We start from the raw sequence: 16,883 nt of genomic DNA, 5'->3' as shown, positions 1-16,883 counted from the left end.
TCTTTCTCTGAAGGGTCATAGACATTATTACTAAGTAATTTCAATTTAAATTATCATGGTGGAATTTGAATACATCCACAGACCATTAGCCTTGACCTAATGATACTATTTATTCATCTCACTATTATACATAAATTTACTGCCAGCATTAGGACATTTTAAGAACAGAACTTGCAGTGTTCTTGCTTAAATGATTATAGATTTATTTAAAAGTGATTCAATGTAGAAAAGTTAAAATTTATTTCTTCCCCAGGTCAAAACTAGATATTAATTAAAACCAAAATTTGTATTCATAAAGCTTCAGACATTTAAAGGACGTAATTCTTGATTCTCAGCAATTCTAAAAGGAAAGCACAAGTACAGTGACCTAGGTATAAAATCACTGAAGGTGACACAGCAGGTTGAGAAAGCAGCTAAATGAAGTTTTTGGGATCCTGTGCTTTATAAATAGAGGCATAGTGTGTAAAAGCAAAGTAGTGATACTACACTCTGCAAATCAATGGTCAGATCACGTTTGAAGTATGTTCAATTCTGAGCACCTTATTTAAGGAAGGATGTTAAAGCCGTGGAGACAGTTCAGAGGAGATTTACTAGAATGATACCAGGAATGAGGAATTTATTTACAAGGAAAGATTAGAGAGATTGGGTTTAATTCTCCTTGGAGTAGAGAAGATTAAAAGGTGACCTTATTAGGGTGTTCAAAATATGAACAGTTTTGACAGGATAAAGAAGGATATTCTGTTTCCACTAGTTAGTATGTCAATAATTAGACATCACAATTTCAGGAGAAATCAGAATTAACATTTCAGGTCCGGTTCCAAGGGTCACTGATACCGAAACATTAACGCCGATTTCTCTTCACAGATGCTGCCAGCCCTATTGAGCTTTTCCAGCAACTTCTGCTTTTATTTGTGATTTACAGCATCTGCAGTTCTTTTGGTTTTTAAATCACAATTTTAAGATTGTCAGGAATGAGATGAAGCCAAATTTGTTTACTCAGAATTGCTACAATTTGGAATGTACTGCTGGGAGAGTGGTGGAGGCAGATTCCACAGGTTTCAAAGAGAGCTGGATAGATATTTTAAAGTGATCAAGTTAGAAAGCTACAGAAATAGAGCAGAAGATGGGACTAGCTGGGTAGCTCTTTTGGGAGCTGGTAACAGATATGATGGGTCAAATGGCTCCTTCTGTACTGTAAAATTCCATGATTCTACAATACTGTTCCAGCCTCAAATGGAGTAGTGTATCCAATTCCAGTTCCCGGTCAAATGCACGGTATGAAAAAGGACAGAAGTAGGATTAGCAGGGCTGGTCTTACAGAGAGCCAGCACAACGTCAAAAGGCTAAATGTCTTGCTTAGTGCTGCAGCTATTTTACAATTCTACAAGAAAGGAAAAAGCTCCACAATCATCCAAACTCTAGCAACATGGTATTTAACGGGCCAAATACATTTTTTGGTTATTAAGTGGAATATTTTTCCAAATCCAAACATTTGCTGAAGCACTAGATGGTTAGGTATTCACTGAAAAAGTCCTGGAACTTACATGAAATGGTTTGTTTTAAAATGAATAAATGCTCATTCGGAGATGATTAAATTGACAACTTCATTACTTAAAAGCTGAAAAGTCAATTGATAGCTGAAAAGTTTGAATGATTTATTGTCTAATGTATTTAAGACAATTGCAACATTTAGCTACCTGCATATTTATATACATCATATACTCATCCGAGGCCACAAATTCTTGAAAAGCAACAGTCAACAAAATAGTACATATACATTATCCCCAAAATAGCATTTTATCATATTAAGCATGCTTTATGTTAGAGTACAAGCCTTTTAGAAACTGACTGCATATTATATTCAGCCTCAAAAAGAAGTAAAGAGAACCACTTTACCCATTTAAAAAAAAAGTTGGGTTTCAAAGAATTAAAAGAAATTTATTTATATATGTATATCAATATAATATTCCAGTGTATGTTGAGCTTTAAACAAACATTTGATGAAATATTTGACCATTTCTTGGTGGCAAAGTGTGTGGAATAGGCAATCCCCTACAATATAGCATGTAACACAATTTCATCCAAAAATCCCACTTCTAAGGCTACAGGTCTTTCAGGTTAATGGACTAATAATCAGATCAATGAAGCAATTTCAGTTTTAGATTTTTGGAGGCAAGAAATATACATGGAATAAAAAAAAAGTGATTTATGAGTAGAGGACTCACAGGAAAACTTGAGAAAGGAGCTTCATTTTGGATTCCAACTGTACTAAGAAAGTTCAAAATTTGCCATTACTAACCACAGCTTTTGTTGTTCAGCGATATTGTTATGAAATTATGTTATGACTTTACGAGTGCAGTGGCAACCCAAAGAACTTACACCAATTGTTGCACAGAATTAGCCCCATAATTTGTTGTTTAAAATACCAGAAAGATTAAAATTTATTTGACTATATGCCACTATTACGATAAACGCAATTCTAAAAAAGATCCTCACCTTAAACATCACAACTACAACTAGGCTTGATGAAATATTGATTACAATACTGCCTTGGATTCAAAATGTCATTAACACATTAATTTTTTGGATCAGAGACCATCATCTCAAAGTTGATCTTGTGCTATTAGAAAACAGACAAGGAAAAATAGCATTAAACAAGAAAGCCTTCAACAGTAGAAAGCGTTCTAATCATGAGGACAACAGAGCAGAAACGAATGACTGGGTTAATTTTTAAATAACTCTTGAACAATATACTGCAGGGCATTAATGGTGAACTACAATTATTTTTAAATTTTATAATGTATATCAATTTCTCAGCGTACGACTATCATCACACATATACACTGTGAATAAAATATTAGCAAAGCTCATAAATGAAAATCTTTGGCTTGAAGCAGATGTTTTACAGTGTTAGTGCAGCAGGTAATGTGACTAAATATAGTCTACACAGAAAAGATAAGTAGCCCAGAATTGTTCAGAACATTGTAATAGAGAGTCATAGAGTCCTACAGCATGGACACAGGCCCTTTGGCTCAAACTGGTCCATGCCAACCAAAATGTCCATCCCCACTAACCCCAATTCCCTGCCCTTTGCCCATATCCTTCTAAACCTTTCCTATCTATGTACTCATCCAAATGCCTTTTAAATATTGTTAGTGTACCCATTTCAACTACCTCTCCTGGCAGCTCATTCCATATGCGTACCACCCTGTGTAAAAAAAGTTGTCCCTCAAGTTCCCATGTATTCTTTCCCCTCTTACATTAAACTGATGCCCTCTAGTCCTCGATTCCCCAACCCTGGGAAAAAGACTGAGTGCATTCATCCTATCCAAGCTTCTCATGATCTTATACACTGCTACGAGATCCCCCCTCAGTCTCCTACGCTCTAAAGAAAACAGTCCTAACTTGTCCAGCCTCTCACCATTACTGCAGTCCCTTGAGTCCTGGCAACATCTTTGTAAATTTCTTCTGCACTCTGTCCAATTTAATAACATCCTTCCTATAGCAAGGTGACCAAAACTGAACACAATACTCAAGTGCAGACTCCCCAATGTTCTGTACAACTGCAACATAACTTCCCAACTTCTATGCTCAATGCCCTGTCTGGTGCAGGCCAGTGTGCCAAAAGCCTTCTTCGCTGCCCTGTCTACTGTGACTCCACTTTCAGAGAACAATGCACCTGAACTCCAAGGTCCCTCTGTTCCACTACACTCCTTAAGGCCCTACCATTCACCATGAAACTCCTACCTTGATTTGACTTTCCAAAATGCAACACCTCACACTGATCTATATTAAGCTCCATTTGCCATTTCTTGGCCCACTTCCCCAGCTGATCAAGATCCTGCTGCAATTTCTGATAACGTTCCTCATTGTCCACGATACCACCTATTTTAGTGTCATCTGCAAACTTACTAATCATACCTTGTACATTCTCATCCAAATCATTGATATGGATAACAAACAACAATAGGCCCAGCACCAATCCCTGAGGCACACCACTTGTCACAGGCCTCCAGCCAGATAAGCATCCTTCCACTATTACTCTCTGCTTCCTACCATCAAGCCAATGGTGTATCGAATTTGCCAAGTCTCCCCGGATTCCATGTGATCTAACCTTCCAGAACAGCCTACCATGTGAAACCTTATCAAAGGCCTTACTGAAATCCATGTAGACGATGTCTACCACCCTGCTCTCATTGATCTTCCTAGTCACTTCAAAGAACTCTAACAAATTTCAGGCATGATCTCCCATGCACAAAGCCATGCTGACTTCTCCTAAATCAAACCGTCTTTCCAAATGCATGTATATCTTATCCCTCAATCTTCAAGTAACTTACCTACCACACTACCACCTACTGATGTGTTGTAATACTGATTACACTGTATATTTAAGTGGCGTACATCCTTTAAAACTGTGCATGATAAATCTCCATTCAAACTTCAGTATTAAATTTTCAGCAACATCCCATATTGCATCTAAGATATTTATACAATATGCATAGGTAATGGTTTTGCCATTACAAATTCTGCAAATATAGAAGCAAGAGATTTCAAAATGCTGCCACATCCTGATTTAGGGGAACTCAATACTGCATTCTACTGAACAAAAAAGCTCACCGCTCCAGTGTAATGCTTCACATTTTACATATTTGTGTGATTTATGCAGAACCTATACTATATTTCTGCAACCATCCCAAATAAAATGAGACATATTTTTAACACTGTACAAATTAGAAAAAATAGGTTTAAGGTATACAACTGCAGTAGTGTCAATTTAATATTGTCCCCCTACTTATCACCTCCTTAATGATTTGTCAAAAAAGGTGTAGTGCTTTTGCCCCCTCTAGAATTGAAAGGTGCTAACATCTAGACTGATACTAGCTATTTTTAGAGTATTATTTTTCAAATAAAACTAATTATTAAAATTATAACAATGCTCCTAAGTACAGTTAGGGGAATTGGATATCAAGATGGGTACATCATAGTCATAATTACTGAGCCTATTACGACAGGAGCAACTAGATTCATTTTGTGACTTTAGTCAAGTTGTTCCTTCTTTAAAAATTGTTTCAAAACTGTTCAATAGATTATTTATTTGGAGTCAGATTTGGCAGAATTAGGAATTATGAACTCACTAAACATTGCAGCGCTCTCATTTAAAGAAAGTCAATATAGTGACTTCATAATAGTTATAATTATAAAATTAAAAACATCAAAGTCAAATACTTGCATATGATATTGAGAATGTGCTAGCAAAATATTAACAGTCAGGGGATTTAAAAAAAAAATCTAACATTTTACTAATCTAAACCTGAAATAACGTAATCAATACAAATCCAACATGGTATGCATTTTTTTAAAGCCTACATTAGATTAATTAATGCCTCTCCCTCCCCTGTCCTATACAGGCATAAATCAGTCAGCTGTCTGTTACCCTTTGCCATATAGCTGTCTAAGTACAGGAATGATTTTGCTTTGCTTCTGTGCACAAGTTTAACATTTGAGTGGATTTAAAAGGTAGATAAAAATGTAAATCCTTCTCAAAAACTGCTATCAGCAATTTTTCAAACAAAAAACATTCACAGCAGTATTTTGATAAAATTTTCTGAGGAAGTTATGGTGTTACCACAGATGCTCAAATTACAAGTGGTTCTTTAGGCCAACTTAGGATAGTTGCAAACTCTAAACTGTAGTTTATAACTTTGACAAGTAGCCTGTGAATAACAGCTGCTTCATTATGAACACAGGAAAAAGGGTACATTTCTATTTTGATTGAGGCATATAACTGTTATGTTTCACAGCCTGAGGCATATAACTTTGCTGATCAGTCTCCAGACCTGCTCTAAATCCCAAAAACTCCAGTTTGACCACAGTTTGATTATTACTGCTTTGGAATGTGTCCACTGTTGGACAGAATCCCTTCAAGTCTGAATTCTGATCTGAAACTTCCATTTGATTTAGTCTGAATGAGTTGTCTTCATTTGTATCACCCAGGATTTCAGCTTCATTTGGATGTGGCTCATTCAAATTTGTCTCCTCAATGCTGGCATGCTGTTTAAAATACTGTCTTTTTACTTCCGAACTGCAGCTTCCAAAATTTCCATATGCATGCTCATCAGCCTTTTCTTCATTTTCTAACAAAGGCTGTGTCGATTCGGATCTTGCAAAAGCCTGTGCTGATGGTTGCTGACACCTGTAACCAGGGCTGCTCACTAATACAGTTGAATACTGGACTGTGCTTGTAGTATTCTGTGCTGACTCACTATCACTATCCGAAACACTTTGTCGAGGGGATGACATGCATGAAGAACCTCCAATACCACTGCTGTGCTCTTCTGATGTACTCTTCTCCTTCTTTAAAGATGTCAATTGCTTGATTTCATCTTCATTAGATAGATATTTCTCATCATCTACATCAGCTTCAATGATTGTAACATCAGAAATAAAGCCATCTGGATTCATAGGTTCCTTTGGTCCTAGGTTGTTCTGTTGAGAAAACATATTTTGCGTGATGGGCATGTACAATTTAAATGCAATAAAGTTACATAATGAAATTTAGGTTCTTAGAATCATAGAATAATAAGTTTTACAATATAGAAGGAAGCCATTCGACTCATCGTATCTGTACAGCTCCCGAAAGAGCTACCCAGCTAGTCCCACTCTACAGCCCTCTCTCTATTGCCCTCTAACTTCATCACTTTCAAATATATATCCAGCTCTCTGTTGAAACCTCTCCCGTGCAGCACAATCCAAATCCTAATGGCTCTGAGTAAATAAGTTTTTCCTCATCTCACTCCTGGCTCCCTTGCTGACAATCTCGAAATTGTGACGCCTAGTTGTTGACATATCAACTAGTGGAAGCAGAATATCCTCCCTTACCCTGTCAAAATTGTTCATAATATTGAACACTTCAATAAAGTCACTTCTTAATCTGAGATAGTAGGATCTGTTCCAACGAGAATAAGCTCAATCTTTAACTTTTCCTGGTATCCAAAATCCTTAATTCCTGATATAATTCTAGTAAATCACTTCTTAACTGTCTCTAGGGTTTTTACATCCTTTCTTGAATAAGGTGCCCAGAATTGAAAACAATATTCCAAACGTGGTCTGATCAATGATTTGTAGAGTTATAGCATCACTCCTTTGTTTTTATTCTCCACGCCTCTACTTATAAACCCAAGGATCCTCTTATAAGCCTACTTAACAACTGTATCAATTTGCCAGAGAAACATGCACATGAACCCAGAGGTCCCTCTGCTCCTTTTCTCCCCTCAAATTTGTACCATTAAGCTGTATTGTTCCTGTATTTCTTCTACCAAAATGCATTACCTCATGTTTCTCTGCATTGAAATTCATCCGCTAGGGTCTGCCCATTTGGCCAACTTGTCAATGTCGCTCTGAATTCTTATCAAGTTGAACAGCGACTAGCGAGACTGCATTTCAGTAGTACTCCAATACCAAAGAAGAAAACTACATTTTACATGGTGTGTTTCACACCTTTAAAGGTGACCCAAAGCTTTTCACAGCTAAATAGTTATAGTCAGAGATCTAAAGCACAGGAAAAGGCCCTTCAGCTCACCACATCTGCACTGGTCAAGAAGAACTACCACATTATTCTAAACACATTTTCCAGCACTTGGCTCACAGCCTTTTATGCCATAACATCACAAATGCACAACTAAATACTTTTTGAGAGAGTTTCTGCCTCTACCATTCTTGCAGGCAGAGTTTCAGATTCCTACCTGAGTCACAAGATTTTTCTCACATTCTCTTTAAACCTCCGCCCCTGATGATTGGTCCCTCCAACAAAGAGGAACCTTCATCTTCCTGTCTATCTTGTCATGTCCCACTTCAGTCTCCTCTGTTCCAAGGAAAGCAAATCCAGTCTACAAAATCTCTCTGCATAATTAAAACTCTCTAGCAATTCTCCTTGCACCCTTTCAACTGATCAGCCCATTTGAATAGCCTTTCCATATCCTTCTATAGCCCAATGCTAACCTTCTGACTATTACCACCCCTCCACCAATTTTCATATTATCCACAAACTTACTGATCAACCCATCTACATTCATGATGAACAAGGAACAAAGTCTAAATCATTTATATATACCACAAACAGCAAGGGCCTCAATACTGATCCCTGTGGAATCCCACTGGACACAATCACTAAAACACCCCTCAACCATCACCCTCTGCCTCCTGCTACTCAGCCAATTCTGCATTCGATTAACCAAATTTCCTTGAATCCACGTGTTTTGTCTTCACCATCAGTTTCCCATGTGAGATCTTATCAAATGCTGAAGTCTAAGTAGACCAAGTCAAATGCATTGCTCTCACCTACACATCTTGTCACCCGTTCTAAAAATTCAATCAAGTTATTCAGTAATGACATCCCCTTAACAAAACCATGCTGACTGTTCTTGATTAATCCTTGCCTCTCCAGATGCAAATTAATTCCATCCTCAAAACTGCCCTCAATAGTTGGCCTGCCATGGAGGCTAAACTGACTGGTCTGTAGTTTCCTCCCTTCTCGAATAGCGGTACCACATTGGGTGTCCTTCAGTCCTCTGGCACCTCTCCTGCGGACAGAAAGAATCAGAATCCCTACAGTGTGAAAGCAGGCCATTCGACCCATCAAATCCATACTGGCCCTCTGAACAGCATTCCACCCAAACCCACCCCCTACCACTGTAACCCTGCCAATCTACCTAACTTGCACATCTTTGGAAATCAGAGCACCCAGAGGAAATCCAAGCAGACACGAGAAGGACGTGCAAACTTCAGACAGACAGCTGTCTGAGGGTGGAATCAAACCTGGATCCCTGGTGCTGTGAGGCAGTAGTGCTAACCACTGAGCCAACATGTTGCCCCAAAGAGAAGAATTGAAAATTATTGCCAATGCTCCTGCTATTTCCTCCCCGGCCTCACTCAACAGTCTGGGATACATTTTACTCAGGCCTGGAGATTTATCTACTTTTAAGACTAAGACCATTCAGAACCTTCTCTGGACTATGCTAATTTCTTCAAAATTATATTGCAGTCCTTCTCCCCGATTTCTATATCCACCATCATCCCATTTGAGTGAACACTAACTCAAAAGTATTCACTTAGAACACTATCCTCTGGCTCCACATACAAATTAACACTGTGGTCCTTAATGGGCCCTACTCTTTCCCTAGTTACCCCTTTATCTCAATGTCCTTGTAAAATAACTTAGGATTTTCCATTATTTTATCTGCCACTATTCTTTAATGCCCACTTCTTGCTCTTCTAATTTCCATTTTAAATTCTTCTTTACACATTCTGTACTCCTCTAGGGTTTCTGCTGCTTTGAATCCTCTACACACCTTGATATCCAGGTTTACTGAAGTTGTTGGTCACACCCTTTATCTTTATTGGAATACATTGGCCCTGCACACCGCCTATTGCCTTCTTGAATTTGTCCCACTGCTCTGACACAGATTTACCTAAAAGTATCTACTCCCAGTCCACTCTGGCCAAATCATACTTGATCTTATTAAAATTGGCCTCTACCCCCATGTAAACTTTGACTTCAGGCCCATCCTTGTCCTTTTCCATTATAATCTTAAGTCTACAGAGTTATGATTGTTGTCTGCAAAATGATTCCCCCCCAGCATCATTACCTACAATTAAGTACTTCTCTTGTAGGGACTTCTACGTACTACTTTAAAAAGCTCAAAACCTTCCTTGAAACTATTCACACTGAATACTCCAGCTAATATTAGGTAAATCAAAATCCCCTACTATCACTAATACTTACATATACCCCCACCGTCTCAAATAAAATCTAGCCCAGAATCTATAAATCCTCGCTCCTGCGCCATCTCTCTAGTGACATCTATCTGGACTAATCTCCTTTTTCTATATTTGCTAGCATGTGCCACCAGAAGTAATCTAGAAATTACTACCTTTTGGCTCCAGTTTTTCAATTTACTTCCAAGCAACCCAAATTCTGCTTGCAGGACTTCATCCCTTTTTCATCTCTGTTGTTGGTACCAGTATGTACGACTATTGCTGTCTGGTTTGCCCACCCCATTAACCAGTGACATCTTGGATTAAGAAAGGAGGACCAGGGAGGCAACATACTACCTTGGAATCACTTTTGCAACTGCAGAAATGCTTCTCTGTTTACCTTACAATTGAATCTCCTACCCCTGCTATTCTTCTTCCTCTCGTGCAGCAGACCTACCAACACCAACATGAAGTTGGCTCCAACATCTTTTCCCTGCACAGTCCTCCCTCAATATTATCCAAAATGGTATATGTTAGAAATGGGGATGGTCACAGGGAATCCTGCAATTCCTGCCTTCCTCTGCTCTGCCTGGTGGTCACCCATGCCCTTTCTGCCTGTTCAGGTATGTAGCTGAGATGGGACTCTTTCACAGAACATGTTATTGCTTCTGTGAAATACAGTATCATATTAAATAGGTAAATGTGGAATTCTGCATAGAGAAAGTGGTTCAGCAAATAGTAGAGAAGATAAATGATAAGTTAATCTGTACCCACATAATCAAGTCACATCATTTTGACAATGGCTGATGTGGAGTACTGTAGTTGGTCTGAATTTAGCAACAACTTGATTTGGCTGCTCCACCATGGTTACAAAGTTTTGTTGTTTAAGCCTTTAAGTGGTCTTATAAACAAGTCTTTGGACCACTTTTGAAAGAAAACAGGAACGTATTTTTTAAAAACTCAAAATACAATTGAACTCAGAGCACTTGCATGGGGAAAGGAAACACAGACAAAAATCTTGCTGAATTGGTGGAGTGTTGATAATGTCATTGGGCAAGTAATCCAGATGTTTCGCTAATGCATTGAGAACACTGGTTCAAATCCCACAATGAAAGCTGGTGGAATTTAAACTCAATTTAATCAAATCTGGAATATATAGCTATTAGCTTTATAGCCATCATTACTGGTGTCATTAATTGTTGTAAAAACCCATTTAGCTCATTAATATCCCACATGTGACTCCAGATCCATTGTGGTGTGGTTAACTCTTGAGCTGTTTTCCTCTTGTAGGAGAGCCTAGGATCAGAGGACATAATTTCAGAATGAGGGTCACCACTTAGTTAAGACAGAAACAAGGAGGAATTTATCCTCTAAGGACTGGAAATCTGTGGTTTTATTTACTGCAGAGGGATGTGGAGGCTGGGTTGTTAAGTTCTGTCATGGTTGACAAAGTATGGAACTGGAATATCATAGCTATGACAAAAACATGGCTGAGGGAGGGACACAACTGGCAGCTCAATGTTCTGTGATATAGACGCTTTACGAAAAATAGAAGGGGAGGCAAGAGCAGGAGGAGTGGCATTTTTCATTAGGGACATCATGGCAGTACATAGAGAAGATATTCCTGGGGAATTGTCCATATGGGTGGAACTGAGAAATAAGAAGAGGGTGATCACTTTGATGCAATTGTACTATAGGTCCCCAAAAATCAGCAGCAAATATGTAGAGATTGCAGAGATATGCAAGAATAATAGGGTTGTAACAGTACGGGATTTTAACTTTCCAAAGTTAGTCAGGAGCTGCCATAGTATAAAGGGCTTGGATGGGGAGGAATTTGTTATTCTTATTCAATACACAGATGGCCCTAATAGAGATGGGGCAAAAACCAACCTCCTCTTGGGAAATAAGGCAGGGCAAGTGACGGAGTTAGTGGGAGAGCTCTTGGGTACCCATGACCATAATTCTACTAGTTTTAAAATAGTTAGGCCTGGTCTACAAGTTAAAGTTTAAATTCTGGCTAGGCCAGTTTTGATGGTATTAGACAGAAACTTTTAAAAGTTGAGTGGGGGAGGCTATTTGAGAGTAAAGGGATGACTGGCAAGTTGGGAGACTTTCAAAAGTGAGATAACGAGAGTTCAGGGACAGCATGTTCCGGTTACAGTGAAGGGCAAGGTTGTCAGGAGGAGAGGAGAGAACACTGGATGACTAGAGATATTGAAGTCAAGAAAAAGGTGAAATGTGTCAGGTATAGACAGCTGGAATCAAGTGAATCCCTTGAGGAGTACAGAGAGTGTAGGAGTACATTTAAGAGGGAAATCATGAGGCTGAAAAGGGGACATGAGACAGCTTTGGTAGATAAGGTTAAGGAGAATCCAAAGAAATTCTACATGTATATTAAGGGCAAAGAGTAACTAGAGAGAGAATAGGCCCCTTAAGGATCAACAAGGCCATCTATGTGTGGAACTATAGCAGATGGGAGAGATCCTAAACAAATATTGTGTGTAAGTATTTATTGTGGAGAAAGACACAAAAGCTAGGGCTCGGGGAAATAAATAGTGACGCCTTGAGGAGTCCACATTACAGGTGAGGTGGTGGAGGTCTTAAAATGCAAAAAAGGTAGATAAATCTGTTCAAATGTGTCCTAAGACATTGGGGATGCTAGGGAAGAGATTGCTGGGCCCCTAGCAAAGATATCTTATCATCAAAGCTATGAGTGAGGTGCCGGAGATGGGAGGGTAGTTAACTTTGCGCCTTTATTTAAGGAAGGCTGCAAGTAAAAGCCACAGAACCACAGACCGGTGAGCCTGACGTCAGGGGTGGGTAAGTTGTTGGAGGGGATTCTGAGAGACAGGACCTACCTGCATTTGGAAAGGCATTTACTATTAGGGATAGTCAGCATGACTTTGTGCATGGAAAATCTTGTCTCACAAACTTCAAGTTGTTTTTTTGAAGATGTGACCAAGAATATAGATAAAGGCAGAGCAGGAGATCTTGTCTACATGGACTTTAGCAACGCCTTCGACACGGTTCTGCATGGTAGTTTGATTAATAAGGTTAGATCACGAGATCCAGAGAGGGCTTGAGCTAGCCAACTGGACACAAAATTCCACGTTTGGAGTACTGCATGCAATTCTGGTTGCCAGGAGATGCTGGATAGGCTGGGACTATTTTCCTTGGTGCGTAGGAGGCTGAGGGTGACTTTATAGAAGTTTATCAAATCATGAGGGACATGGATAGGGTGAATAGTCAAGGTCTTTTTCCCCAGGCTAGGGGAGTCCAAAACTAGAGGGCTAAGGTAAGAGGTGAAAGATTTAAAAGGGACCAGAGGGTCAGGTTTTTCATGCAGAGGGTGATGTGTATATGGAATGAGCTGCCAGAGGAAGGGGTAGAGGCAAGTACAATTACAACACTTAAAAGACATTTGGACAGGTACATAGATAGGAAAAAGGTTTAGAGGGATATGGGCCAAATGCAGGAAAGTAGGACTAGTTCAGTTTAGGAAACCTGGTCAGCATGGATGAGTTGGGCTTAAGGGTCTGTTTCTGTGCTGTATGACTCTAATATTTAAAGGGAATCAGAGGGTTATGGAGAAATAGCAGGAAGGTGGATAGAGGATTAGCAGATCAGCTGTGATCTCATTGAATGAGAGAGCAGACCTGATAAGCTGAATACCTATATTTATGGTTCAACTGTTCTCTGCAATGAATTTGTAAGCCACTTCGTTCAAGGGCTATTATGAAAAGGGCAAGAAATGCTGGCCTTGTCAGCAAAGTCCACATCCACAGAAAGTAATCAAATTAAGATCAGAAATAAACCTAAAGTATTATTTTTCTACAATATGCATGATTGCTTGTCATCTACATAAACAGATACAATATTGCTTTGCAGTATCTCTTAAGTGGTGTCCTAAAGCCACTAGTTATGCATCCATAGATGAAAAGTCATACCTGAATGAGGTTTCCAGTGCTAGGTGACCATTCGACAACCCTACTGTTCGCAGGGTCTGGAACATTAGGCCAAATATATTTTTTAATCCTGTGAAGGAAAGACATTTTCAATATTAAATCAGTGGTTTTTTTTCCTATGGTATTGTTCACCAAGTTGGAGGTTGTGTAATCTTTTCCTTTGTACATTTGTTAAAATCAACATCTTTGAATGTGTTATGACACATTTGTGGCTGCCACATTCTGAAATGAAATCGGAATCTGGGCCTTCCAGCCAAGAAGTAGGGACACTATTACTGTACCTCAAGACCCTTTGGATATTTGTTATTTAAATGATAGAAGTATTATGCCCTTTAATTATTTGTTATTGGGCAAGGGAGGACACTTTCAACCTTCAAGAGTTCCTCTTGTCTTTAGCCACGTGGCAATCCTTTGTGCCACTCTTTCACTCCTTGACTTTTTGCACATGTAGCATTTTTAATGACATGGGACTATTTCATTCATTCTTTAAATTTCATTGACTCCATTTGGAGTTTACAAATGCTCTTTGATTTTGAAATCAATTATGGGTTCTGGATTTCACTTCATGACTGGCTATGGAGAGAAGAGGAGTCAGAATTAGGAAAGAATAGGCATGCTGCAGCTCGGGTTTGGTAAAAGCTGAACAGGCAGCACTCGAGAACTCTATCCAGGTTAAAAAGCTACAAAACAACATTAATACTGGGATCTTTAATAAAAAAAGGAAGGTCTCATTCTAGTTTTAATCCCATCCACGGGTCTTGTCTCTCCCTCTCGAGGACAATGCTTTCACTTGTCTGGGCCCCAAGCTCTGAAGTATACTGCTTTCACTTATTTACCTATGTACCTCACTTTTTTTTTTCCCCCACTTAAGACACTACTTAATTCTTACCTCTTTGACCACTTGACCCAAGATCTCTCTTGTGGCTCAGTATTATAATTTGTTTTATATTGCTCCTTTGAAGAACCTTTGGATATTTAGATACAAGCTTTTGGTTTCATACTTTTCAATAGAATAAAGCTCTGTAAGTTAGTGTTAACCTAAAACAAAATATACTTACAGATGTCTTTTGTTGAAGCAGAAAAGTATAGTCACCACAGTGATCAAAAGAAAACTCAAGCAAATAGGCACTACAATTGCTTCAATTTCTCCTTTTGCTGCAAAAACAAAAACAAAAAATGTTTTACAACAAATCAAAAATAATCTGCAATACAGATATACAAACATCAAATCATATGAAATCAGATCAGAAATAGATCATTTGGCTCCTTGACTATGCTCCACTATTCGATAGGATCATGGCTAATCTGTTTATGTATATATATTCCCATCTGCCACCCCCACAACCCTTCATGACAATTAAACCACCTCTGACTTAGTCAATGATTCTGCCTCCGCTGCCTTCTGAGGCAGAGTTTTCCAAAGTTCCACAATGCTAAGAAAAAATCCTCACCTCTGTCCTGAAGGAGTGACCCGAGATTTGAAAAGGTGCAACCCAGTTCTGGACTAACCCACAAAAAGAAAAATCCTTGCTAAGTCCTTATTCAGGAACTTACATATTCAAATCAAGCCAATCTTCGAAACTCAAATGGAAACAAATCCAGCTTGTCCAACTGAACCTCATAAGACAACCTGTTCATTCCAGCAATCAATTTAACAAAACTTCTCTGAACTGCCTCCAACGCATTTACATTCTTCTTTAAATAAGGAGACCAAAATCACACAGTATGATAGAAGTGGTCTCACCAATGCCATATATAATGAAGCAACTATGCCAATGCTAGGGGCTTCACAATTTTAAAATATGAATTTTGAAACAAGGATACACACTTCACTTGAGTATTTTATGTTTTCTTAGAAGTGAATTTAATATTATCCCAAGGATGCGATATAAAATTAAACAGAACTACATTTACATTGTGCTGCACACATGCAAAACAGCCCAAGTATTGGGTGGTTTCTACACGATTGAAACAAGGGCATTTACTGCATGATACCACAATCTGATGTTTTGCCTACTAAAAGGAAACAGCATTGCAAACCAGCACTAAGCTAAATCCCAAAGACCAAGGAAGTACTTCACAAGTATCCTAGCTGGTTGAGCAGCACATAATTGCCAACAGCTGCCCATGGTTAATGCAGCAGAACACAGATGACAGTAGTTAGCGTGCTTGGGAAAATATTTGCTTAATGTAGTTTTCACAAGTAGAACAAAAGCAACTCTGTACACTCAAGTTTACTGGCTAAAATAGAATGTGCAGCTGCAGATGCTTACACATAAGACATAGATAAGAACATTTCACACTAATTAGTCATTTCTCTTGAATTATTTAATCATCTTATATATTTTTTAAGTTAATTCACAGGAAAAGGGCATCATTGACCAGGCAACATTTATTGCCCATCTCTAATTGCCCAGAGGGCAATTGCTGTGGGTTCAGAGTCACACATAGGCCAGACCAGGTAAGGATGGCAGCTTTCTTCCCAAAAGGACATTAGTGAACCAGATGGGTTTTTCCCAACAATCGACCATGGATTCACGGTCATCATTAGATTCTTTATTCCAGGTATTTTTATTGAATTCAAATTCCACCATCTGCCATGGTGGGATTCGAACCTGGGTCCCCAGAATGTTATCTGGGTCTCTGGATTAACAGTACAGCTTAATACCACTAGGCAATTGCCTCCCTGATGTAGGTTTTAGAGTTTTAAAGAGTAGGTTTTAGTTGAGATCCATCAAATAAAGAGTAGTTATAGATACATCTATACACAAAAAAAATCTAAAAGCATTAGAGGAAAAGATTCAAAGCAGTTTCAGACAGTAAAAGCAGCTCCCATATCACTACAGGGAGAAATGAATCACAGGGACAGAAATTAGCAGACATTGGAATGTGGATTGAATGAATACATTATGACAAATTGTTAGCTAAAGAATTCAAACATTGAATGCAACTGCATAACTTGTCGGAACTGATCAAAAAAAAAATCAATAATCTTTTCTATTTCCTGTAATGAAGAACATAAGAGGTCCTGAAATGATAGGCAAGTATCCAATTAACCGGCAGTGTGAAAAGCCTCAAAGGGAGACAAGAGTTTGGGAAATATCATGAAGGACGCGGGGGGGGGGGGGGGGCAGGAAATAGAAAATATTTTTTTTTTTTTGTGTT

At 38.7% G+C, this 16,883-nt stretch overlaps 1 protein-coding gene across 1 annotated transcript in view; it reads right to left on the bottom strand.

Annotated features, from left to right (window-relative positions):
- Positions 1–1,634: 1,634 nt before the first annotated feature.
- The window catches only part of LOC109928336 (interleukin-6 receptor subunit beta-like), a 54,086-nt gene continuing 38,837 nt past the window's right edge, over positions 1,635–16,883 (bottom strand). Inside the window, exons 14-16 of the mRNA XM_048597354.1 lie at positions 14,777–14,873; positions 13,701–13,788; positions 1,635–6,486 (exon numbers count right to left, since the gene is read on the bottom strand). Coding sequence (XP_048453311.1) covers positions 5,764–6,486; positions 13,701–13,788; positions 14,777–14,873 — 908 coding nt within the window. The 3' untranslated portion in view covers positions 1,635–5,763. The remainder of the gene's footprint in view (positions 6,487–13,700; positions 13,789–14,776; positions 14,874–16,883) is intronic.

Source organism: Rhincodon typus, chromosome 1 (assembly GCF_021869965.1).
Source record: "Rhincodon typus isolate 14 chromosome 1, sRhiTyp1.1, whole genome shotgun sequence".
Classification (NCBI taxonomy): domain Eukaryota; kingdom Metazoa; phylum Chordata; class Chondrichthyes; order Orectolobiformes; family Rhincodontidae; genus Rhincodon; species Rhincodon typus.
This window is presented reverse-complemented; position numbering and strand designations above follow the sequence as displayed.